We start from the raw sequence: 26,251 nt of genomic DNA, 5'->3' as shown, positions 1-26,251 counted from the left end.
AACAGTGAATCTTTTTGCGACCCAGTGTTTTACTGATTCGGAGTTTCAAAAAGCTCTGTTGATACTTTGCTCACCTTCTGTATATAATATATTTGTTGTTTGAAATGAAATCATTACTATTATAGGCCTAACTTACGATGTTTTTATTAAATTTGTTATCACGTAATACAGCTCCCTTCGTATTAAAACCATTTCATGACGTGACACTCATTATCTGGTTCTTGCCTAAAAAGACGGGTATATAATGAGCGTTGTTAACAGATTACACAAACAGTTTGGTCAACCTCTGCCTATGGAGAGAGAAAAAAGTTTTCAAAATAGAAGCAAATATAGTGGGAGACTACACATATAATATACATTTATATAATTAATATTATATATAATTATAATATTATATAATTATTATTATAATTCATTTTGTATGTAACTTTTTTTTAATTTATTTGGAGTGTTACTTTTTCTTTCAGTTTGAAAGCATGTCTTTAATTTACCTCAATATTTATTAATATATTCATATTTATTTCATATAGCACATTTTCATGATTCAGTACTGTTTTTTTGTTTGGTTTTTGTAATAAAGTTTAGTACTATTTTACATGTAGTGTTGTGTTTTAATTTAGTTTTTTTTTTTTTTTAATCCAGTATCCATTTTAAAAACTATCAGTTAATTAATCGGTTATCGGCAAGTACGGACCAACCTAGCTATCGGTATCGGTAAAATTCAATATTGGTCGACCTCTACACTATACAGCCTCAAGTATTTGGAAACCCCTATTAGAGCAATTGCCAAATTAAGACTTGCATAATTAAGCATACAGTCAATGGAATGTTCTGAAACAAAAATTACGTGGTTGTACAGAAGAGGTTTTGACTTTTCATTTTCCCTAGAATGTCATCTTTCCAACAAGTGACTGTGAAGGTCAAAATGTTTGGGACCAAGTTCAATTGAAGTGGTACTACACAAGCTCACAGAAAGGGACCAGATAAACCAACATCAATACCCTACCTGAACAGCAGCAAGTCCTACCAGCAATATTCCAATATCTAATGGAAAGCCATCCCAGAACAACAGAGGCTGTTATAGCAACAAAAGGTGCAACAACATCATCTTATAATGTCCTTGGTTCTGAATGAAATGTTGATCAAACTGGTGTCCATGTACTTTTGGCCATATAGTGTATGTAACCAAGCACTTAAATAAATCAAACATAATCTGCATGCATGTATAATTGTATTTTGAGCCTGAAAGCAACCTGCCGCTCAGCATAGCCTTCTGCCAGCAGAACCAGGATTAAACCAGCACTTTAAATGCAGATTTTGAAAAAATATAGAATGGTCTCTTAATTTTTTCCAGTGCTGTATTTTTGCTACTCTCACTGAGTGACTGACAGCACAGTAGATTATTTACTAGCGGTTGAGTGACTCACATGAGATAAGAAATGTTCCCAGAGCTGGCCAGGACCTCCAGACACTCCAGCTCCATAGAGCAGCCGCCAAAGTCGAGGCCAACGCCCTGCCCAGCAGCTGAAATAACGAAAGTCAGAGCCTCCATATCCATGAGTGTTAGTCTGATATTGCGCAGCTCAAAGCGGGATCTTGACGCCAAAGTCTCCGCAAGCTGGAGATTCTGAGTCTCATAGGCGCAGCGGCAAAGCTCCAGTGCTTTGGGACCGGTCAGGCTGGCGCTGTTTGCCAAACTCTGGAGAACCTTCAACACCACAGCTTGCCGGTGATGCATGCAGCTCTGGGCTCTGGAACCCCTAACCAGCTGGAGCAAATATGGGCAGCAGGCTGAAGAGGTCAATCCACACAAAAACAGTTGGAGGGAATCAGTAAATACTGTTTTGGGCTGGGTTCTGGCAGTCCAGCGGGTCTTGAGGTTGAGCCTTTTCCTCAAGTCTGTCTCAATTGTGTCATCACTGGTCATCAGGTGCAGTGCACCCAGAAACTCTTGCATCGTCAGGTGCACAAAAGCGCATCCCTCACGCCATGATCCATCACCCTGCCTTAGCTTCAGTGGAGACAGGAGCCCGGCTGCCATTGCAAAGTCCAGGATGTTCTGTGGGATATCACTTTTCCAGAACACAACGCGGTGCTCATCCAGCCCCTGCAGTGCCAACCGACTCAGCTCTTGCACCTCCACCTTATGGCTCTGTAGCGGGGGCACAGAGCTTCCTGTCAACATGCTGCCTGGACAGCGACTAATGAAAGCATTCAGGATCTGGATATACACCTGAGTGACAGTCTCAGGTAAGTTGGGCTTGTGGGGCTTGTCAGAAAACAGGTGGTCCAAACAGACGCAACACATGAAGCAAAGAGCTGGAATACTGCTCATGGAAAGTAGGTGGCGACTTTTCAACAGGACGTTTACTGCGTGTTCACGGTGAGTTTTCCCCTGGAAGTAATGCTCAGCGTACTCCCTAACACGCTGCTGGTCAAAGCCTAGCAACTCGCCCACCTGGCTCAGGTCATTATCGGGCAGGTCCAACATGTCCCGAGCCCTACAAGTGACCATTATTGAAGAGCCTGGGAGTATCCTGCCACTGCACAGACCAGAAAAGAGCTCCGACACTGTGAGATGTTGCTGGGGGTCGAAGGGGTCACTGGGCCTCGCTGGGGGGGTGAATCTGGAGCGGAATTCATCATAACCATCAAAGATTAACCACACTTGCTTGGGGTTTTCAAGTACAAAGGCCAGGATATTCTCACTGTCCTCTTGGTCAGGTGAGAGGAAGAAGTGGAATAGCAGGTCACTAAGCGACAAAGTGTCTGGGAGCATGTTGAGCTGGCGGAACTCAAAGAAGAAGAGCAAATGGACAGATTTTGGCAGGTTGCTGTTCACCCATCGCCGGGCCGCATAGTGTGTCACCAGCGTCTTCCCTGAGCCAGCAGGGCCAAGCAGCACCGTGACCCCTGGCTGTGCGGTGAAGAAAGACTCGACTGGGACTATGCTTTCTGTGGCTCCCTCTTCAGCCTCCTTGGACCGGCCCGGGCTTCTGCGTAGGCTGACTCGTATCTGTTCCAGCTGAACGTTCCGGACTACACCCTGCATCACCTGCTCGTATTGCTGCAGCAGGGCCTTCTTAATGGATGTGTGGTACGTCTCTAGCGAGTCTGGAGTAAAACAGACGCGGAAGGTGTGAGAGACAAAACAGACAGACACACACAGAGGGCACTGGGACAAAACTGGGACAAACAGAGGGACCATGCACTGATTTTTTTTTATTTTGTGTGCAAAATGTGCTAAGTTATGTGCACAATTTAGTTTAACATGCCCATGAAATACTAAATCAACAAAATCTTTATTTGCTATTCCAGGTTCTTACATTAATTAAGTTGTGCTGACATTTAGGTTATTTGTGTTCTTGCCTAAAGAAAACATGCCCGCAATGCTAGAAGCTGGAGTCTCAGAACTGCGGCTAAGTCATCCGCACATAGTTTTAAGTGCACAAATACTATGGGTTTTATGGTAGTGAATTCATTTGCTACAATGTTTGTCATAAGGCATAATATGTCTCCCACTCCAAACTGAGAACATTGTTAGAATATCTGACAAGTAGCCAAGTAAAGCCAAATAAAGTTTCACTCAATTCTATGGTGGAAACTAGGGGTAATGGACATTCAAACCTACACACTTCATGCAATTCTCCTGTGAAAATTAGGGGTTATAGTCAGGGGCAAGGAACCAGGAGGAGAGGTAGGGGACATGTACCCCTACAAAAATTATCTTGTCTCCACAACACCCCCCCCCCCCTTTCAGAAAAGCAAACATTTACGTTTAAATTATAACGTTCCCCCCAATATCAAACTATTTCCAGCTCCCCTGTTATAGACATTCAGACCTATATACTGCACACAGTAAAATCCACTATATGTATGCAACACTTGTATAGTATTTGCACATATCAAAATTTTACGGGGATGGCTTGACTACAGTTTTAAAACACTAGTTTGGAATATAACACAGTTTGACTCACACTTTTATTAATTTGAGAGTTCAAAATCGCAAATTGAGAGTGAGGAAAAAAGTAAATCGAGCTCAGTTTTTGGGGATTTTGTGAGCTTGATTTAGGATTAATTTCAACTGCAGAAAATGATCCATCACATAAAAAACTGCCTATGGCCCCTCCAGGATTCTGTAGAATCAGGGTAAAATAAAGGCACCTACAGGGTATGGCAGCAAAAAGTATAATACATCAAATATAATCTTTCTTGTTTTGAGAGTTACCTCAGAATCATACAAAGGCACCCCAGTAATGTTTTGGATTGTGTTGAGCAGTGCTTACCTTTCCATTTTCGTTTCTGTTTCAAAGGCGTTGGACAATCATCAGCAGGTTGTTGATTTCTGTATTCTGCAGCAGATTTAAAACACACTTAATTGGCACAAAGGCATCATGGTGCCTTTATCGACATGCATAAGTCGCACATCAATGACTAACATCACGTGTGCTGTTTTGAAGTTTCACTTTAAACTGCCCCACTTAGTTTTTTTTTCTATATAGAAGCTTAACTGATCCACAGCACAACAGCATCATGATTGGAACCACAACTTCTCCATTTTTTCCCCCTATTTTATAGAGAAATAGTCTGGGTGTCTAATGGTTTGTATGCAAAAAGGTCGTCATTGTTAGTTGAGGAAAGGTTTTTTTTTTCTTGACTGGTAAATTTACCTGGCATTTTGGATTTCTGGGGAGGAGCAAGGTGAGGGTCATCTGAAACAGAGAAGTGTCAGAACTGGATCTCGGATCTCGATGCATGCTATAGTACAGCCCCAAAAACCAGTTATGCTTGCTACTTAATTAACATTCTTGTTCATCCATTTGTTCTACAGCTCCATGTAACACAGGGCTGTTCATTCATCTGCTCTGCTGCTCCTGTTACACAGGACTGCTCATGAATCTGCATCATACTATACCTGACTGTGCATCCTTCTGCTCAGCAGCTCTGTGTGACAAAGTACACATATTGTCTTACCACATCCAGCTGCTGACAAAAGCTGTGACTCCAGAGCCATGGGCAGGTTGTCACACACCATAGTAATGGTGTGGATGAATCGTCGGCACTCAGCAGGCTGTGCATTTCTGAAGTGATCCACCAGCTGCAGCATGCAATCTCTTTGGTCCCCGGTCTGGGCGGGTCTGGGAACATGCTGCATGTGTCTGAGGAGGCAGGTCTGAACATCATCCGGTTGGCCGACTAGCACCTCAACCAGCTCCGATGCTACTTGGCTCAGCACTGAGAGGACGTCCGCCTCATCATTAACCTCCTCCATAATGAGACATCATCTGAAAGCCAAGTCACAGGCAACTGTCAGTAATAAATAATCAATACTTTTATTGATTCCCCTTGGGGAAATAGTCTTTACGCCTCCCTCAACTTGCTCTTTTTTTTTTAATTGAGTAAGTTGTCCACAAAGGGCAGCCACCCATAGTGGCACCAAGGGAGCTGGGGGTTAAGGGCCTTGCTCCAAGACCCACAGACATGCTGAGGCTGGGTTTGAACCAGCAGCCCTCTGATTACAGACACACAAGCTTAGCCCACTGAGTCACACACTGCTGTTAGTTGTATAGGTTCACTTGAATTGTTCAAACAACAGACCGAAATCCAAGAAGGGTGGAATATTGTGGATTTTGACCAATTTTTATAGTTAACAGCAGTTTGTGAAAGTAAAATAAATACAGAAAATGTCAAAATGTCTCTTCAAAACATTTCAGAATGAATATTTTGTATATTGGTTCAGCATAATCATGGTGAATAAATGAAATACACAATGCATATATTTTATTAAGTAGTGCTTTCTTATTGTTTTTTAATGTTTTGATTTCTTATTGATTTTAATTTCAATTGGATTTTACATTTCATGTAGGCAAGCCACGAATATAGAGTGCCTTTGGAACCCTAGGCATTATTTTTTAGACCTTTAACTTAATTAGACCTTCAACTGCTCCGAAAATGTGTGTGAAGCTTTTTACAATTCAGCCACAAATTGTGTCCACCCTGTCATATACTAAAACAAAACAAAAAAAATCATAGTATTTCCATGCATTGTGTTAACAGAAATGCCGGTAGAAACATATCGCTAGAAATAATAGCATTTTTCAAGGTGAAAGAAAATTTGTAGCTTATTTTTATTTAATCACTTAAAATACAAAATGAAGATAAAAAAGCACCATCCGGGACATGTGAAAATCCCCATGCATCCCATCAAATAAGAAGCTATGGAGCGTAGCCTATAAAATGTATTTTAAAACAAATCTCATTAAACTTATTTAAAGAGTAAAACTTGAAAAAAAAAGTGTGAAATATCTATATGAAATCTTAATCACTATACTGAGGACACTAAAGACACACTAATTGAGAATAACCACCCATATATACATATATAGTGATAGGTGACACGTAAGGTGACTGGTGGTAAGAAACAAACAGTGTGACATTAGCAAAGCAAACGGGAACAAGTTGTCTGTTGCGCATATTTCAAATATTCTAAGCTAAAAAACTACATGAAAATATTACAAGAAACTTCATTGGAAGATTGTTTGTTTCAATTGCATGTGTATAAACAATCTTGTTGCGTAAATCTAATATTCTTGCGTTCGGACCTTTTCTCCTTACACCCAGTTATTATTTAGTGTACGGTGCCAACTTCTCGCCTGGACTCAAAATTAACGCAATCCTTTTCAAGGTAGACTATGGTCAGGCTATTTGTAAAAATAAGGTGGGTGGTTTTATTTTCTAATGGATGATACGTAATATATAGCGCAACTTGAAAGACACCGCTGGGTTATTTTCGATCCTTAATGCGGAATAAAAAGAGAAACCAAGAAACGGGCGTGAAATTGGCCCGTTTTAACTATCTGCGCATTAAAATGTCTAGGCCTGTGGAAAATATATAATATAATGTCTTTGGCTGTGTATCCAGAAAAACTCTATCGGTGGTACGTTTATTGGGGAAATCGACTCTGCTGTGTAATACATTTTTAACACGTCCCTGTATAACCCCAGTGCGGCACCCACAGTAGCCGTAAAACAGGTACTATGATACACGATTCATTCAATACAGAAATTTGATGTACAACTTTCAATAAGTAATCGCAAATTACATATTTAAGAGTAATTTAAATCGGCAAGTAGGACAAATGCAGTTTACGCTTATAATACAATTTCTTAATTCGAACCCAGTCAGTTTCATAAAGAAACGCACGCAAGGTCATAGATATCGCCTATATTATTAAGCTTGTTTTCGGGATATTTTGAAATGCGTAGTGCATCCTTGCTGTTTACCGCCAGAACAAGCCCTAACGTTTCAATGGACTTGGCAGCGTCCGTCATTGACCTTAAACGAATATATAAGTATAACAGGTTTAAAATGAAATATAACAACGTCAATAAACAACAAAATGTACAAACATACCAGGGCGTCCAGCGCCTTTCATCCCTGCGCGCATTCGAAAGTGAAAGTATACTTTTTGTTATGTTCATGATGGGGTATAAAGTTGTGTAATTGCGATACATAAAAACCAAACGGCTCTGCCGTTGTACCTTTACACTAGATAGACAGTTTTAGCCCAGAGAATCACATATAGGGTTTGTCTGCCTATCGGTGAAAGGACTGGATGAGCAGGTATTCCCCTAGTAAATCAACCGTCAAATGGTTAACAATTTGGTAGTTATTTGGACTTGAGTGTTGTATCAAAATAGCATTGTAACAATTTGTGGCCGAAAACGGGCATTTATGAGAATAACTGGCAAATTGAATGGTGGCTGTACTTGTTGTCGGTTGTCTCCCTCTGATGGTCACAGTGAAACATATTAATACAGGGGTGGCGAACCTATTCCGGGTTTTTGGGATGCCTCCCCAGGACTATAGCTGAGAACCACTATTTTATGATTGGCTGATTGAGGGGTCATCCCAAATACCCACACCACACTCTGCCCTCCATGGATCAGGTTTCCCACTCCTGATCTGAAAACTCCATTTGTAACAGCTGCCTATAAGTAGCTACAGACAGAAGCCTCTCTAACAGAGGACTCCCAGCACCTCAATTCCTCTCATCAGCCTGGCGTGCTACGCTGTGGCTTCCAAGTTAAACCCTCAGCTGATATTTATGCACATCATCTTAAGGTCACTATCTAGTGAGGATGCTGTTATAGTGCCACACATTGCACCACTGATGCACAGGAGATGACTGATTTAACCAATAATTCAAACAAAACACATTTAATGATTTCCTCACAGCACCAGCAAGAGAACCGATGAACAGATTTTCATTGATTTTAACGTCAACTTGCCACAGGATGTCTGCAAAATCGGACCAAGTCAATGAAAATCACAGATGTTTCTGGGATCTTAGCAAATGTCCAAGTCTTTCTCCATCCTCCAACCTCTTATCCTGGTCTGTGTCACCTGGCGGGCCAGCATTCTACACCAGGTATTAAGAGCACATGCACGGACATGCACTCTGAGTAACTTAGAGACATTGATTAGCCTAGCTGCACATCTCTGGAGTACAGACAGGAGGAATATGTAAACTCCAAAAACTGAGGCAGGATACAAGCCCCCCAGCTCTGGAGGTGCCAGGCAAAAGTGCCCCCGCCCCAAAAATCAACACACAAAATCAAATCGCCCAGTGACAGGGTCAGAAAATAATTTGGGTTTTCCCTATATACCTAATACTTTGACAAACTGCTCTGGAGTGCATTGATAGGTTTCTGATAAAATGAAGGCACCACAATACATACAAATACCTGACATGCTGATGGTGGATAGCCACCGAGCCATTTCGGTGAGACAAAACCAAAAAACCGGTAAAACATGATGCCAAGGAAACCAAAGTGTGATTATTTTATTAGCAAATACATGGGAGGGTGAAAAAACAAAAGCAGAAAAACAGGTATGCATTGGGGGTGGCTGCAGATCAGTTCATCAGGACTTCCATTTGCACCAGCCGGGCATTCGTGTCACCTGCCATGCGGTACGGAATCATCCCTGCGAAGGTGATCAGCACGCGGGCCTGGCTGCGCAGCTGCTGCATACACAGGAGCAGAGAAGATGCCTTTTTAAAGTCAAAGCTGAACTTTGCATCTGTGCTCACATACAGTGTGAGCTGTGTGACAAATTTACCGTTGCAGGAGGAAATAATACATTATGGATCTTTAACACAATTAAGGCCAGATGTTGCAGTGCTTGTGCAGAGGGCACTTGCACTTCCTCCTTTGGTTATATAGTGCTAGAAAAATTAAGAGACCACAGCAAGATTTTCATTTTCAATCATTTGTCAATTTATGGGTATTCACCTGTGCAAAATATACATTTTGTTTCTGCGAACTGCAGCCTGGTTCTTCCGTTTCTCATTAATGAAGGGCTTCTGCTTTGCTAAAAGGAACTTCAGTCCTGTGTCTAGTAGCCCGTTATCTACTGTCCTAACAGTTCACTTCACACCACTTAATGTTTCCCATTCTTTTTGAAGGTCACTTGATGTCAACCTTCAATTCATGAGGCATTGGCGTTAGGAAGTTGCCTCCACCCTCTATTCTTGGACATTCCCAGTGTCCCCCACATAACCTTATTCCTGTGTACTGCAGTCTTAGAGATTTTGAGTCTGGAAGTAACCTGTCTCTCAGTGTAGCCTTCTGCCAGCAGAACCAGGATTAAATCAGGATATAAAAATGCAGTTTATTTAAAAAACAGATAGTGTGTTCTCAGTTTTTCAGGGCTGTATATGCAATGGTCTTTTAATTCATAAAAGCTCTGTCTCCCAGACCACAAAGGCACGACATCCCCATAAACTCACTGAATCCCTGTCCTCCACAGAGCGCTGAGGTCGACCTGGAGTCCCTGCCGCGGCCCCCTTAAGCCGCTTGTACTGTGTAAACAGGATGTTCATGGTGGCCAGCAGCACCTCTGACAGGTTGTGTCGTACCTGCAGGGTCAGACACACACAGGTCAAATGAGCCAACAACACCTGACTGTGAATTCTGGGATTCTGTGCAATGTCACGACTGAAGATCTCACGTTGTTTACAACCAGGAAGAAATATTGGTTAAAGCACACAATAAAAGGTATATCGAGTTAAACGGTACCGTGTCATCCTATATCATTTGAAAAATGTATCGATATATCGTGATAATTCGATATACTATCCATTCCTAGGGGACTGTGGAAGTTGTTGATAGGTGGGTAGCGAAGTGTTATATGAACACATGACCCATAGTCACACCCCTGGGAGAGATTGGCTTACATGTCTGAGGATGAACGACTTCATTATAAAATAAAATTGGCCACTGCCAGGGATGGTAACAACGTTACATAGTATGTAGTTACAGTTACATGATACATAAAGTTATGTACGTAAGTAATGTGAACCACGGTGTTGTATGAGTGTAAAAAAATAAAAATATATGGCTTAATGCGGTGTCTCCCAAACCAGTCTTCGGGGTGAACTGGACAGATACACATTTTTGTTTTATCCTGCTTCCCAGAAAACCTGACCCAAGCAATCAGGAGCTCTAAAAACCTTAAACGTGTACTGGGAACTGGGATAAAACAAGAATGTGGATCTGACCAGTGTGCTGTGAAAGGGTTTATGCAGGAATCCTACAGTTGAATTTACTACCTTTTAGTATCTTTTTTACTACCTCCACAATATTTTTTTTTTTACTAGCAACAATCGGGCAGCGACCTTTTTTTTTTGGGGGGGGGAGGTAAATCTTCATACCCATCATAAATATTAGGTAAATTAATGTTTAACTGTTTTTATTAAGTGTTGTCATTAAATATTATTTGTTTTTTTGTAGTGCCATGTTGAGTTTCATTTGTCCTTACCTAAACTCTAGCCCTTGGGTTATCCTAACCATAACCCTTAACCCCACCTAATAAAGTCAACTTGACACTTCTTAAAACAAATGACACTTGACAACAGCCATAAACATTGATAAAATTTTATGTGTCATGTGACACACACACACACACACACACACACACACACACTAAGACAGACACACATTCTCATACACACAGACTAAATTAGTGAATTATTTCATCACGAGGTAACTTGTAACAATAACTTACACTGTGGATTAAAAAACTGTCCAAAGAGAGCATGGAATTGTAATGAGTGGTAACCATTGGTATTTATTGGTTGATGCAAAGTGAGATAAAAGTTTGAACATGTCTCAGAATAAATCTTAAGAGAATTTAACAATTTTATCTGTATATACAATACCTGTATTGTGTATAAGTAATTTCTTAAAATGTGGCGTAATGCCAAACCGAATGATATATGCAGTCTTATCCTTGCCACACGCGAAACTTATTGCTATATAGGAGTCAGTGAACATGCTTGCGAATAGTTCCCCAACACCCTCATTCGAATTGTACGAATGATGCCTAGCTGCAGTGTTCAGGCACCAGAGAACTTCAGCTCAGAGCCGACGTTGGTAACAGTAATATAGGTCTGCTGTCTGTCTGCTGCAGCGGCTGTGGTGCTAGTCGCACTAGTTTGCTGCTGAGGTGGTGTGATGGTAATGTTTGTGCTCATAGCTGACCTTATGTTTGCATTTGCCCGGTCCGTGTAGCATCACCGAACAATGAAATAGGGAACTGCTCACCCCGCACGCGAATCCGCTGCTGATGACTGGCGGATTATCGGTGAGATTTGATCGCGGTAACGCTGTTCCAGGTTACATTCAGAGTTTTTTTTGCATATACAGTGGTACCTCAGAACTCGAATTTAATCCGTTCAGAACTCCGGATCGAGTTGTGATCGAATTTTCCCCATAAGAAATAATGGAAAACCAATTAATTGGTTCCCGGCCCCAAAAAAATTACAACGAAATATGTTTTTTTTTAGCATTTAAACACAAAATGAACTGGATAAAACAAGAGCATATACTGTACTAAAAACATCTAAGCACATTTATCAAAACAGTAATTTGTAAAGTAAGAAAATAAATGTATCCAAACAATGTGTCCTGCTCCGATGGTCCGTTCCTTCCGTGTGTCACGCCCCCTCGTTAACCCCATGTGGAATCCCTGTGTGATCAGTGTTTCTGGATATTGTCATTAGTCCTCTGCATTTAGTCCGCGTTTCAGTTTGTTTCCCCAGTCCGGTCACTATATTGTCCGTCTGCGTTTTGCCTGCCTTACCTGTAATTAAACCCCGTATTCCCCGATACCCTGACATCTGCGCCTTTGTCTCCGTTCCGTCCCCGCTGGGTATGACAATATTATTATAATTAAATGTATTAATGGTTTATTATTAATATTAAAATAAGAAATCTTTATTATAATTACTGTTACTGTCTCATTGTCTAAATGTATTTTACTGTCTAAATATATGTATTCAGTTAGTGTAAACATGCATGATGCTATCACAGCGAATGCGAGGCTGAGACTGAAGCGTTACCCTTTGTTTCCGCTGAGAGACATGCCACGTGACTCATTTCCCCGCGCGTACAAGTTATCTTAGGTCGGCGTTCACGGTTTGACTTCTGAGATTCAGATCGAGTTCTAGGTACATTTTCTTTGAACTGGTTCGTTCGACTTTTAAGAAATTCGAGTTATAATGAGTTCAAGAACTGAGGTACCACTGTACTGCAGAATGCTTTCCGGTCATTCCCCATGACCGGCTTAAGCCAGTCTTTAAATGATGGGTTATCAAGCCAACTTTTAGAAAACTTACATTTCCCCATTTCACCACCAAGTGGCTACTAGCTAATTTCAGAGGCTCTGCTAATATCAACACGTTAGATCACCCTGGCTCAACTGAGGTAAAAGGCGGAGAAATGGCGTCAGCGTCACTCTGATAGGCTATTAATTCCGACTCAGGTCCTGCTAGCATGTATATAATATATTAATTAGATGAAGTTAAAACACGTAGACAAATGGGAAACTCATAATATATTGAGATGGATGATGAAAAATTTACTACCAAGTCAAATTCCATTTACTACCTTTTAATACCTTTCAAGGGCCTTAATTTTGTCTGATTTCATTTACTACCTTTTACTACCGCGCAGACACCCTGCGTGAGGACTGGAAACATTGGCTTAATGTAACTATATGTTTTTTTGCCCCCCCTGAAATCTTGGGGGCAAATTTTGCCCCTCGATCACAGTTTTTCAGGGCATTGAGATTTCTTGCCATTTTTGCCCTTTTCCCCTGTTAACTTCTGATGCTGGGTACATGTATTATTAATAATACAGAACTGCATGCCTTAAATCAATGGCGATCGAGCCCCACCTCATCGCTGAAGTTACGGAAAGCAGCCACCCTTTCCTCAACGCTGTCCTGGCTCAGGGGAAGCAGCTTTAGCCTCTCCATCACCTGGAAGAGGGCAGAAGCGTTTACTCACAGGGTTGCCTCTCAGTTCCTAACCATCGGGGTACGGTCCACCCCCTCCACTCACATCATAAGCTCGGTCAATGTGGCCGGCATGGTACTCATCAAAAAACGTCGTTAGGTCCAAAAGCAGATAGAAGGTGCTATCCACGGACTTCTCTGCTGCCACGCCCTGGGATCGGTACCTGCAGGACAGAGGTCAGCTTAGAGCTATACATACACCCTTAGATATTTTACTTTTGATTTTACTCAATATTCTTTTGCAAGATATTATGTTTGCACTTTGTACTCTTTAAATCTGTTTGCAGTTTACTTGTCCACACTGCATGCACCGTCTTGGCAGGTTTTCTGGTTCTGCGCTGTGTTTGCTTATGTGCACTTTATGTTCTTTGCTATTGCATGCACAAGAAATTCCCCCTGGGATCAATAAAATTAATCTTATAACCAATCCATACTTGCGAAACCATGAAACAAGTCTCCAATTCATTTACTGTTCTGTGCTGCTTTATGAAAATGTTCTTTTTAAATCATTAAGTGGGGTTTGATTCTGGTTCCTGTTCAGCTTCTGTCTGTCCACAGCCACAGACCCTGTCAAACAAAACTGCATGGCGATCCGGTGAACTCGATCTTACCGGTCTGCGATAGCAAGGGCCATGTTTTTCAGCCTCTCTTTGTTGGACTGCGGTGCGCTGACCTGGGCGATTACAGGACTGAGCAATTTGTTCATCAGCTCCAGAACCTTGTCTGGGTTCTGCAGAGACGGGAGACACCAACAGACAGGTGGTGGTCAGAAGACTGGTGTGGTGCCGGATCCTTCGGGACAGGCGTGTCCCCTGGCTGAGCTCACCTTGGCCAGTTCATATAGCTTAACTGCTTCCTCAAACAGACCCTTGTTCTCTGCCTCCAAAGCCACCTTACTGATGATCGCTCGGGTGTCTCCTGCAAACTTGTCAATCACACCTGGCTGGAGGAATAGTGAAGAATGATCAAGATGAGAAGAAGCATCGTCAGCCACAGAACCCACCAAATACAAGTCCCTTGTACAGTCTACCTTTCGGGTTCCATCTTTCTCCAGTCTGCCCAGCAGCATGTCAAACTGCATAGAGAGAGAGATTAGGATTCCAAGCACATTAATATTTGCATGCGCTTTAAATTTCCGTGCCAGACACACACCTCCCGACTTTCAATCACCAGCTCGCTGACACACCGCATGAACATGTTCTCCCCTTGGCTGTCCTTCTCATTCCTGTGGGCCAAACAGAACAGAGCTGTATTTTCCACAAATGGTGGAACGTATAATCAGATCTCACAGACCCCCCAGCAGTGAGGGAAGCGCATAAAGTCCCGGCACTCATACCGCAGGAAGTAGAAGTACTGCAGCGCCTCCCGCGGGTCAGTGGACTCAAACTTGCGCGTGTACAGCATCAGCAGCCGGATGAAGTTCAGCCGACGCATCATGGGTGGGTCACCGGGCTCCTGGCTCACTGAGCCGGGAGAGATGAACCGGAATGGAATCGGGTCCAGGGCAACACGAATACACATCACCTGTGAGGGCACGTGGGGAGCGGGGGGGGGGGGCACTCACGGAGCTGGGCACTTTGGCCAGATGCCTTGAGAAGCAGGCGCTGCTCATGCAAGACCAGAGCCACGTGGACAGCGTGGCTGCGCAGACGCTCGATGCGGAACAGGAAGGCCACAGCTGCCTCAAACTGCGCAGTTAGGAAGAGCACTTGGAAATAGAGGAACGGCTGCTGGCTGGCAGAGAAGTGGGATTCACCTATGTGAGAGGGAGAGAGCGGCACACCACATGCATTCAGGCAGCAGAACAGCCAGAAGCAGCAGTTCCAAGTGGAAACTTAACTGGACCATGCTGGCATCCAGGCCAAGATCAATCTCCAGGAAGTGATGAGACTCACCATAATCTTCTAGTAGCTGTTTCTGCAGCTGGGTCAAGGTCAGCCTGTCCTGAGGGGAGGAGCCTCCGTCGTCCTCAAAACACACCTGGTTAAGCTGCACACAGGGATGCAAGACAGAGTCTGCACAGTGCAGCACTTTCATCTCAACGACTTCACATACACTGAAGAGTGGCCTTTCATCACTCACCGACCCACCGAAACTCACCTTCAGCCACAGGTAGTCCTCGGTCTTGTCAGCAACCTCGCTGTGATTGTCTGTGATGTCACACTTCCCTAACAGACAGTACACAGCCCGCTTGTAGGGGTCAGCACAGTTCCTCAGCACACGGCGGTAGTGGAGGCGGAGCTTATTCTCTGCGGGTGGGGCTAATCTGGAGCACCACAGAAATACATGAGAGCACTAGTTACCATTCAGTTTTTAAAAAAAAAAAAAAAGGAAAGAAAAAAATGTATTCTGACTCAACTCTTTCAGCAGTTACCTTCAACCCAGACATTCCTTTCGAGGAAACAAACTGAATGTGAAGCGTGTGTGTGATATATTCCCCCGACGGCCACCACCCTCCACCCAGTTACACAGCATTCTAAACAAAGAAACGTAACCCATGCTGTGTGTATCTTTGTGTGCGCGCGCACATGCCAGGTCAAGAGGGACCTCCAGCTCACCGGCGGTCCGGGCTGTTCATGTATTCCTGAAACCAATGCTTGAACTCTCCGAGCTGGTGCTGGGCGCGATTCACCACCTTCATGGCTGCCGCCAGGTCCCCACAGCGCAGGCAGTAGTAGATGAGTGCCCACACAGGGTGGCCCTCCACCTCCCCGTCCTACTCGAGAACACAGTCTCTTAATGACTAATGCCACCTAATGCCTTTCTACTCCCACTTAAAAACACACTGAATGATGGGAATTCAGCAATGAAATTAACAGAAGTTGTCATTTATACAAGTATAAAGGAATTCTTTGTTTTCCCATATGGGATCTTATGTCTATGGGACACACAAAAGTGAGAGAAAAGCTCGGTGTCAGAGAACATGGCTGGCCATCTCTCCAGCACCACTGGAGCAGTTTCAGCGATTAAGGGCCTTCAAGGGCGCAATGGTAATAGGATCACTGTCGGCCATGGGATTCGAACTGACAACTGACCGATCATGGGCACAGGTTCATAACCCACAGGACCACGCACCGCTCCCATAAGCTTCATTAATCACTGGCCCCACAGCGTCTGTGCTTCAGGCGTCGCACTGTGCTGATGGGGCCTAGCCTCACCTGCAGGCCCGGCGGTGGCGTGGGCAGCTTGATGTTTAGGTAGCTGTGTACCAGCTGGAATGTTCCAGGCACTCCACCCAGATGGGCTTCCTGTAGGTTCCCACACACAGTAACCAATGTGTAGTTTTTATAGCTGTGCAAAAGACACGGGGAGGAGTTTCAGGCAGCATCACTATAGCACAGGGGTGCCCAATCCTACATATACAGATAACCCTATATATACAGATAACCCTATATATACAGATAACCCTATATATACAGATAATCAGGCACTTCAGGATCACCTCAGTATTAGAGTCGGCTATGTTGAAGTTAAGCTGGTTCTCATACTGAGATTTTTATATATATATATATATATATATATATATATATATATATATATATATATATATATATATATATATATATATATATATATATATATATATATATATATATATATATATATAAATAAATAAAAGGTAGGTGGCAGCACTGAGCAGAGGTTAAAGACGAAATAGTAGAAGTAGTTATGGCTGTCTGATATGCAGCTGTGTGAGGAGGAACAGAGGTACCCATAAATTAAAGAAGCAAAAGGACATATTCTGGTGTACAAATTCATGCATAGGCTCCATCCAGACCAAGAAGACATCTGCCCTGTGCTGGTCTGGTGCAGTATCACTGCTGTATGCATGTGCTGACTGCAACTATCAGTTTATATGGACAAATGTAATATGCATGCAGAAGTCTGCACTTAGACACTGAAAGTATGAACTGGACTGTTACAAAGCGCAAAAGCACTCATTTGCAGTACAACTGCAGTGCTCCTGCAACTGGTTGCTCATCTGTCACAAGCCCTCAGTATAGACAGAATGTGCACCACGCTAATCTGTGCACCAACACCCGTAAGTGATCGAATTTTCCCCATCTAGGTGGGCATATTCGCACATGGCTTTCATGAAGGCAAAGCAGGCAAATCAGTTACTCCAATCTCCCCCTTACTCAGTCGACCTCCCCTCCCACCTGTTTTCCAGGAAGTTGAGAGCCTGCCGTGTAAATGCCACTTGCATGTCCACAGCTAGGCGGCTCTTCAGTGTGTCTCTGGCAGGTACCAGAAGAACGTCTGTAATCTGCTTCACCATCAGCCACATGTCGGACACGTTCTGCACACACATGCACCATAACAGGCAGAGAAAAAGGATAAACCATTTCCCATCCACATAAACATACTTATTTAGTACTTTGCCTACATGGCTCTTGATGTGACTATTTAGATATAAATGCCTGGTATTTCTGATTAGCTGGTGTTTATTTACCACCAACATTCACGTAAAGCAAGAGACATTTACTAAAGCAAACAAATATCTACAGTTCTGGTCCCAGATCCGAAACAGACACGAAGGCTTACCTTGTCATCGAGACCTTGGGCCACAGAAGCACAGAGGTCTCCAAGGTTGGGCTGCAACTGTCCGCTTACCAGCTTCTCGTTGAACACATAAATCTATGGAGAGAACAGGGCTGAGGGTGAGGAGGGTACCGATTGACCCACTCTGCCTTGGGGTAGAGGAGCTACAGGAATGACAGTAGGTGACGGAAGATGAAAAACAGCACAAGGAGAACAAACGCGTTCAAGAAGTCTTCTGAGAAAAGCAGAAAGATCAGGACGAGGACACCACACGCGACGTGACGACACATGATCATTCCTGCATTTGACAGCAGCAATGTGGTGCGGACACAGTTCAGAGTTGGCCGTGCAGAGCCAATCCCATCCCTTTAGATCGATCAGTGTCCTGTGCTATGTAACACAGTTCAATCCCAACCATGTGACAGGAACCAGACAAGGTCATGGTCACAGAATGTAAGTGCATGGGTGAAAGTGGCAAAACTGTCCTTTGATGGGGGTGTCTTACACCACTCAAAAAATGGTTGTCTTGTGTAGAAAAATCACAAATAAATCAGTGTATCTGCCATGGTAAATCAGTGAACTAAAAATAAATAAATAAATGGATGTGGTATTGATCTTTCAGCATTAGAGTATGACCAGTTTTTCAATGGGTGTACAATGCAACATTAACTGCGGGCATCAGCTGATGAACAAATACAGTTGAAGGATGAAACGGGTCACATTAAGAGAAAGCCTTCAAACGGGCCGCTGACCTGTCGTCCATAGGCCACCTCCACGCTGTCCAGTGCGCTGCGGCCAGGGGCTCCGACATCACTCACAAAGCTGGGCTGTGACATAACAGAGAACGTGAGGCTGGAGATCCAAAAGCAGAGAGATCCAAATGGAGAACCGGCACACAGAACACAGGGAAGCACCAACGAGGAATACAGGACTAACACAACAGATATACTGGGTACATGTTGTATATTCTAGATCACAGATGGCCAATCTTATCCAAAACGGGCCGGTGTGTGTGCAGGTTTTTGGGATAACCTTTACGTCAGATGTTCAAACCCAGGTGTGGGAACTCTTCAGCCAATCAGTCCTGTAATTCATACCAATTAGGGAGTTGCAGTGAAAACCCGCATACACAACTTTCTGAATAAGATTGACCATTCCTGGGGGGTATTTTTTGTATGTGGATTACTAGTTTAGCCAGATTTAATTGTTGACGATTTGGCATGATCCTGGATCGGTCAGTTTTTCTAAACTCTTGTTGGATGTGTTGCCGGTGCACAAATTATAAGAGAATTTCATATAGAAATGGTTTCGCGCGATCGGCAAGATCCTTCATTGCTCATGGTGGAAATTCTCTTCGAAAGATACCGCTTTAGCCGAGGGGGAATATTGTACCTCAAAGATTTATTAGCACCTTATATTGAAAGTCAAACTAGACAAAGTATATATACACAAGTGTGTGTGTATGTTTACATTATATATATATATATATATATATATATATATATATATATATATAGGGCTGTCAAAATTAACGGGTCATGCGGCACGTCTCAACACTTCAGTCTCAGCTTCGCATTCGCTGTGATAGCATCATTTGTTGGTGCTTTTTTATTGAAAATACTGTATCAGATAATACTCTGTACTTTATATAATTTTGGTAGCCATTGCTCACCAAAACGTTATGCAATAGTTGGACCGCATGGTATAGTCTAGTGTAGGCGCAGTGTTGGGGCATGGCTTTGGGTAGTCACAATCTGTCAAGCCAGGACTGGGGAAGCAGGGATCTACAGGACTCAAGCGATCGGGAAACCCGGGGTTTAATTGAGAACAGGCAGAACAACACAATGACATTCCAATGACCGGACTGGGGAAACAAACTGAAACGCGGACTAAATACAGAGGACTAATGAGAACAACCAGAAAAAGCTGATCACACAGGGATTCCAAACGAGGTTAACGAGGGGGCGTGGCACACGGAAGGAGCGGACAATCGGGGCACGACAGGGGTAGTGTTGGGGTACATTCTTTATCTTTTTTGCAGCCATTAAGAAAAAAATGTTACACACAGCATTTATTTTCTTACTTTACAAAATACTGTCTTGATAAATGTGCTTAGATGTGTTTAGTATATGCTCTTGTTTTATCCTGTTCATTTTGTGTTTAAATGCTAAAAAAAGAAAAAAAAACATTTAGGTGTTTTTTGGGGCCGGGAAACAATTAATTGGTTTTCCATTATTTCTTATGGGGAAAATTCGATCACAACTCGAACTTTTTAGGATTCGATCCGGAGTTCTGAACAGATTAAGTTCGAGTTCTGAGGTACCAATGTATATTCTTGCACTTCACTTTTACCTGTTCCCATGTTCTCATTGTGCTTATGTTTGATCTGGAATTATGACAAAGTACAATCCTGTTATAGTGGACTCGCAAATAATGGAATTTGGTCCCCAGGGCCGCTTTTAGCTGTAGTTTTGTTCGGCTATAACGGACATACAGCTCCGCCTACATGGCGTGTGGCGTGCCGGTGATATCCAGCGCAGATACGTAGTCGGGATTATTATAGTCACACATCTGGTCAGGTAAAGTTGGATTACTACATGTACCATATATATTTATCTATACCACAAGTGTGTCTGCTGGGGTGTGGCACGAGTAAATGGTGTCCAGTAGTTGCGTTCTGGGCATACAACACAACTCTGGATATAATGGACTGTTTTGCCAGGTCCCTTGAAGTCTGTTATAACTGGATTTTACTGTATTAAATAATAATTAATCTGACACATAGGAAAAGAAACGCTGCATTCAGTAAGTACAATAACTACTTCCATGTTTAATTTGTTGGCTACTTTTTGTCAACTGCCTTTTCTGGTTTGGGCTGCTTTTGCCGTGTTACCCCTTGTGCATATTAGCTCTTGAAATTCTTCATATCCTTCTAATACGAGATCCTGCTCCTCTCGTGTGAAAAGGTGCGCCTTTTCTTTCGTCATTTTGTTGCAGCCTATCAAAGACTTGCTGATCATGTTTTCTAGACTCAATATATATGGGCTTTTCAAGCAGCACGGGCAATCATCTCAGATGAATGGATCCAGCCAGACTAATCTACTACACAGCTGCGTTTGAAAAACCGACATATCCCAGATGAGTTTCACCGGCATTAAGTCATCCAAGATGAGGCATCTGATCTCGGGTGATTTAAGCAACGTATGGAAAACACCCCCCTGTTCTAGGTATAAACCCAGAGGTCGTAGGATTGGCCCCACAAAACAAATGCTTATATTGCCTAATCTTGTGCCAGACCACACATGCACACACCTCCAGATCCTGGCTGAAGTCCAGTCCATCCTCTCCAGCCCCCAGCAGCGTGAGGAGCACCCTCTGCTTCACCTGCTCCCACTGCACCAGCATAGACTCTCTGTGGTACTCCTCAGCCAGCAGGAACGTCTACAGGAGACACATCCAGAGGCCCGTGCTTTGGTCATTTTCATTTTCTTTAGTTGTGTGGTTGTATCAAGGTCGGGGCAGTATGCAGTCAAAAAGCGGGCTGATATTAACGCAAGCCTACATATGTAGCCCCTCTGGAACACATCAGAAGATGGAGTCTGAGAAGAGGAAAGAGCCACAGTCAAAGGTGAAGACCGGGCAAAGGGAAGGATAAGATCCAGGCCACCAACCCACCCTGCGGCGTGACTCCTCAATGGCCGAAAGCAGGGCGTTGTCCCGCTCATTTTTCAGGAATCCCTAGAGTCAAAAGGATTGGACATGAGCTATTCACAATACAACAAAGACAAGCATTTGGCTGCAGTTACTGCTGCAAATAGTGGCTTGACCATTAACTATGACTGTGATTGCTTTTTAACACAGCTCCAGCAGAAATGACTAAATAAATGACTACTACAAACTATTAGGCCTGTTTGTTTGGGCTCAATTTTATGCAACCTTTTTTCGTTGAAACGTGAATACGATTATATGTATGAATGAAACATAAACCTCCCGTATAGTACCACTGGTATTTCATAGTACTGTATACTCTTACATTCACCAGCATTTATCCTCAGACAAGCATTTTCCTGTTTGTTAAACCAAATGTACTACACCCTGAAGAGTATGTTCAATGCACCCCCCTGGTGACCACAAAGCACAAAAGCTGACTCTCACTTTTACTAAATACCATCTTGGGAGGGAACCAAATTACTTCAAAAACAGAGTCAGAGTCCCCACAAAGTTTACGACGCAAAAGAAATACAAAATTGTGCCACATTCCTGACATGTGAAAACGGGGAAATTATGCTTCCACAATGAAAGCATAAAATTTAATGGCGAATGTTGGAACTAAAGTTTGCATTTCCAGCTAAATGGAGCTCAACTAAAGAAATATTCAAATAGGTAGATAAACATATATGTCAAGAATATAAGAATATATATGTCAATATATATGAGAAGACCTCACCCACAAGAAAAGATATGGGAATTAATCAGGTCAGCAGGTTGTTTTTTCCTACATTAAAATACATAAGTGTTGTATGGAATTGCTTGCATGTTACGAAAGCTATTTGCAGAGGTGGATTGTTTAAGTCCAGAAAGTAAAAATCCAGACCAAGATTCTGTTTCAACCAGCCAGCTGAGTATAAAGAGTCACAGCCACAGAGTACTGAACTGCTTTTTTGAAACAGAATCTTGGTTTGAATTTTTTTTCTTTCTGGACCTGAACGATACACCTCAGGCTACTAGTGAAAGGACCATGGAGCAGCGGAGGTTAAGGGCCTCGATTCAATTACTACAGAATTTGCACAGATCGCTAACTCACTTAAGTACACACCACATTAAAGATTACAAGGTAAGTACAGCTGTCAAACATGCACAAGCACAACCCTCCCCCTCCCCACATAAGTATGGATGTTTCTGCAAACGTGGAAAGTGTTCATTAGCCCAGTGTTTCCCAAGCCGGTCCTCAGACAGTTCCCATTTTTACTCTCTACCAGGTCCTGGTAGCATAGATACATATGAATGGAGATGACAGCAACTGAGGAAAAACTGAGGTAGCCGTCTCAGTGAGCACACCAAAATCATATGTTCACCATACCATTCCACCACAAACCATTACTTTTTAAACTAGATTAACATAATTACTGCAGAGCCACAGTGAAAACCTGTCAAATCAGTCCTCTCCTGCCTCAGATACCGAATACATTACATTGAGAAAATTACTTTTCGGCAACTACTACAGAGACACTTTCAACTATTCTGTTTCACACAACATCATCAAATTAGGAGTTTTAGCTGCTTCTACAGGTAACAGCATAAAGCTACACATTGCAGTAATCACACCTGGATATCTGTGTCCTTGACAGGCTCCAACGGCTCAAATGTGGTGGCTGCACTCAGACTCTCCAACCTCTGGGAGATATGGAAGATGTCCAGGCCTCGGGAACCCAGAAGGATTGAGCTGAGGAAAGAGAGGGTGGAAAGGATCAGATCTGACCCTGCCATGCCATTCTACCACAGGGATCACTCTCACACACACACACACACACAGGGCAATTTTGACCAGCTTTCCATTTTGTAAGCTAGAAAATATAACTACATAACTAAAATGATAAATATTGCTCCCGAAACTAACAAATAAAACCAAACATCAAATACATTCCATTACATCTTTTTTAAAACTGCATCTAGCTATAGTAATTATGTGTTTATCTTTAATTACCATTAATAAATACTGGAATATGTTTGCCCATTTTGAGGGCATCACTAAATAATGTGCAGTGTATTTGTGTCTCTAAAGATCAGACACATAAAATAGCTCTATGGAGGGGTGGCCAATCTTATCCGCAAAGGGCTGGTGTGTATGCAGGTTTTTCGGATAACCTTTATGTCAGCTGTTCAAACCCAGGTGTGAGAACTCCAGCAAATTCAGTGTTCTAATTAGTAATCTAATCTAACAGCACAGACAGGGACCCTTTCTGGATAAGATTGGCCACCCCTGCTCTTTAACGATCACAAACAAAATTACTGCAACTCAAACTGAAACTAAAATTTATAAAAACTAAATCTTTAAAATAGAGAACTAATAAAAACCATACTGAAAACTAAATTGTTAAAAACAAAACTATACTCAAGGTTTAGACACTCCACTTAAAATTACATGTTCTTGACTGGAGGAACTGGACTGGAAGCTTAAGAAAAAAACAGAGTAAAACAAAGTTTCCTTAACTATTTTGGAATGAAAAACAAGCAAGCGCAGAGGACTAGGCGATACAATGAAAAACAAAGCCTGCGTGACGCATTTCCGGCCTCGGGACTTACGCCTTGACGTCCGCCGCGTCCTGCGACGTGCGGGTGAGTGTGCGCGAACGCAGCCTCTCGCCCGCCTGCTGGATCTCCTGTAGGTTCCGTGCAACGTGTGGCAGCTCGGACGCTGCTTCGGTCTCGGCGGCGAGCTGCTGTGCCTGCTGAAGCAGCTCCCCGAAGCCCTCCGCGTCCATCGCGTGCGCCTGGTGGGAACCGAACGTCTCCTTAACGACCAGAGCTCGGAAGCTGAAGAGGGTGCCCAGCTCAGCCACCTATACTTACTCGATTCTTGGGTTTTGCTCGGCCGATTATCCGTATTATGCGTAGCGTTTATTAAATTTTGAAACTGATTTCTTACAGTGAACAAAGTCACTATCTGAAAGACAACCAACCTTCCAGCAGTCAGTAACACCCACATTTCTGTTCTACTTGTACAGAGTGTATCCCAGGCAACTGCTAAACTGGCGAGTAGTCTTGCCAGGACAAACAAACAAAAAAACATTACAAGGCTTTACACTGACCGGTCGGAACAATAAAGCACTTATCCAGCCATGGGGAGGAATGACAAATGCAAGTGGGCTGGGGACTCCGTAAAGCAGCCGGCAGTGCTGCAGTGAACGGCATCAATACGTGAAATGTACTCTACATCAAACACAGCGTACATTTTTTTGTGTGTGTGGGTACACTGGTCTGTTACAAATGCAAATTATTTAACTAACACATTCACTTGACTGACCAAAATAATTTTAGTAGACACATTACCAAAGACTGAGACATCTTGCCGGCTCCGCGCCTGTATGATCGCCCAGTTCCCGTCAATCCTTGAACTTCCGGTACAACTTTATTCATTACCAACTTTGCGGACAATATCTCATGTTTACTTTAATAAACTACAGTATAAATAGCGTGTATGTTATAAACAATTTGCTTTATATTTCATCACTCTCAATTTTGTTTAAGGAAATTTGCCACTCGATGTTGTCAGGTAATTCTTTTTTTTAATCATTTTTATGTACCGTACATTGACCTATATTATAGACTGGGGTGGGGAACCTATTCCATGGAGGACCGGTGCGAGAATTTTGATATGACCTCAATCAGTAATAAAACAGTGATTCTCAACTCTTTTATTATTATTATGAATAATAATAATAATAATAATGTCATCAAGGAGATATACAACAAATTCAATGTAAAACATAAAATATAGAGTTTAACGCTAGAGGGGGAAATCGCTTATATAAAGATTCCTAATATAAAACAAGCCGTTACAGTCCTAACTGCCTTTTGTTTGGAAGAGTACTTAATTGAACGAATGTATTGTTTGAACTCTTTCTCAAAAGCAAAGCATGGCTTGCTACCCGCAAATTTACATTTATGCATATTAAATTTTGGCATCAAAATAATAAGGTTAATTATGTACAAATGTATCATATTCTCTGAGACCACACAATACATTTTTTCCACAGTAAAGTTTTTAACAATATGTTCAGAAATAAAAATACATAGGTTTTGCCAGAAATTCGTGACAACTGGGCAATGCCAAAACAAATGCACAACAGATTCCCGGTGTTCATTACAGAACTTACACGTAACATCAATGTCCTTTTAAAACCTTCGTTTAATAAACCATTTAGCTGGATAGAATCTGTGAATAAGTTTAAAATAAATTTCCTTAATGTTATTTGTAATTAAGTATTTATTAGCAGAGGCGCATCTTGTCAGCAGGCAGGGCAGGCCCCCAAGCCACTAGATGGCGAACGAGAGCTGGTTTCATATTTTAAAGTCCATTAACTTGTTGAAAATGGTAACTTGTGAAATAAAAAAAGTTTACTGTTCACAAATTTTTGTTAATGTCAGATTATTTATTAAAATGATGACAAAAACTGGTTAGAGGGGGGGCCCTCAGTGAATTTTTGCTTGGGGCCCCAACAGACCCTTGGATCGCCTCTGTTTATTAGGGAGAAGCCAGACCTTCTTCCAAGTCACATCATCTGCAACCTGACTCCAGTATGAAATCACACAAGGTACAGTAGTAATATCTCTCTGAAACAGACT

General features: G+C 42.5%; 3 protein-coding genes across 4 annotated transcripts in view; 1 reads left to right on the top strand and 2 right to left on the bottom strand.

Moving 5' to 3' along the window:
- Positions 1–7,561, bottom strand: part of nlrc5 (NLR family, CARD domain containing 5) — a 39,184-nt gene extending 31,623 nt beyond the window's left edge. The window contains exons 1-5 of the mRNA XM_023819829.2: positions 7,415–7,561; positions 4,975–5,285; positions 4,671–4,712; positions 4,287–4,352; positions 1,428–3,114 (exon numbers count right to left, since the gene is read on the bottom strand). Coding sequence (XP_023675597.2) covers positions 1,428–3,114; positions 4,287–4,352; positions 4,671–4,712; positions 4,975–5,272 — 2,093 coding nt within the window. The 5' untranslated portion in view covers positions 5,273–5,285; positions 7,415–7,561. The remainder of the gene's footprint in view (positions 1–1,427; positions 3,115–4,286; positions 4,353–4,670; positions 4,713–4,974; positions 5,286–7,414) is intronic.
- dhcr7 (7-dehydrocholesterol reductase) overlaps positions 1–26,251 on the top strand; it is a 155,538-nt gene that overhangs the window by 14,507 nt on the left and 114,780 nt on the right. The window lies entirely within an intron of this gene.
- Positions 8,822–25,062, bottom strand: nup93 (nucleoporin 93). Of its 2 annotated transcripts, none has more exons than XM_023819866.2 (22): positions 24,956–25,062; positions 24,209–24,396; positions 23,231–23,348; positions 21,581–21,643; positions 21,218–21,346; positions 18,658–18,732; positions 17,909–18,001; positions 17,524–17,663; positions 16,522–16,654; positions 15,922–16,079; positions 15,464–15,629; positions 15,259–15,352; positions 14,928–15,119; positions 14,700–14,826; positions 14,516–14,588; positions 14,394–14,438; positions 14,190–14,306; positions 13,975–14,093; positions 13,410–13,527; positions 13,244–13,327; positions 9,795–9,923; positions 8,822–9,029 (listed from the first exon to the last, which is right to left on the bottom strand). In XM_023819866.2, exons 1-22 carry the CDS (start codon positions 25,040–25,042, stop codon positions 8,919–8,921), a joined length of 2,559 nt encoding a protein of 852 aa, XP_023675634.1. In that variant the 5' UTR covers positions 25,043–25,062; the 3' UTR covers positions 8,822–8,918. The 2 variants fall into 2 exon arrangements, with proteins under 2 accessions (XP_023675634.1, XP_023675635.1); XM_023819867.2 differs by having other exon boundaries at positions 8,822–9,026.

The sequence above is a fragment of the Paramormyrops kingsleyae genome, chromosome 11 (assembly GCF_048594095.1).
Source record: "Paramormyrops kingsleyae isolate MSU_618 chromosome 11, PKINGS_0.4, whole genome shotgun sequence".
Taxonomy (NCBI): domain Eukaryota; kingdom Metazoa; phylum Chordata; class Actinopteri; order Osteoglossiformes; family Mormyridae; genus Paramormyrops; species Paramormyrops kingsleyae.
This window is presented reverse-complemented; position numbering and strand designations above follow the sequence as displayed.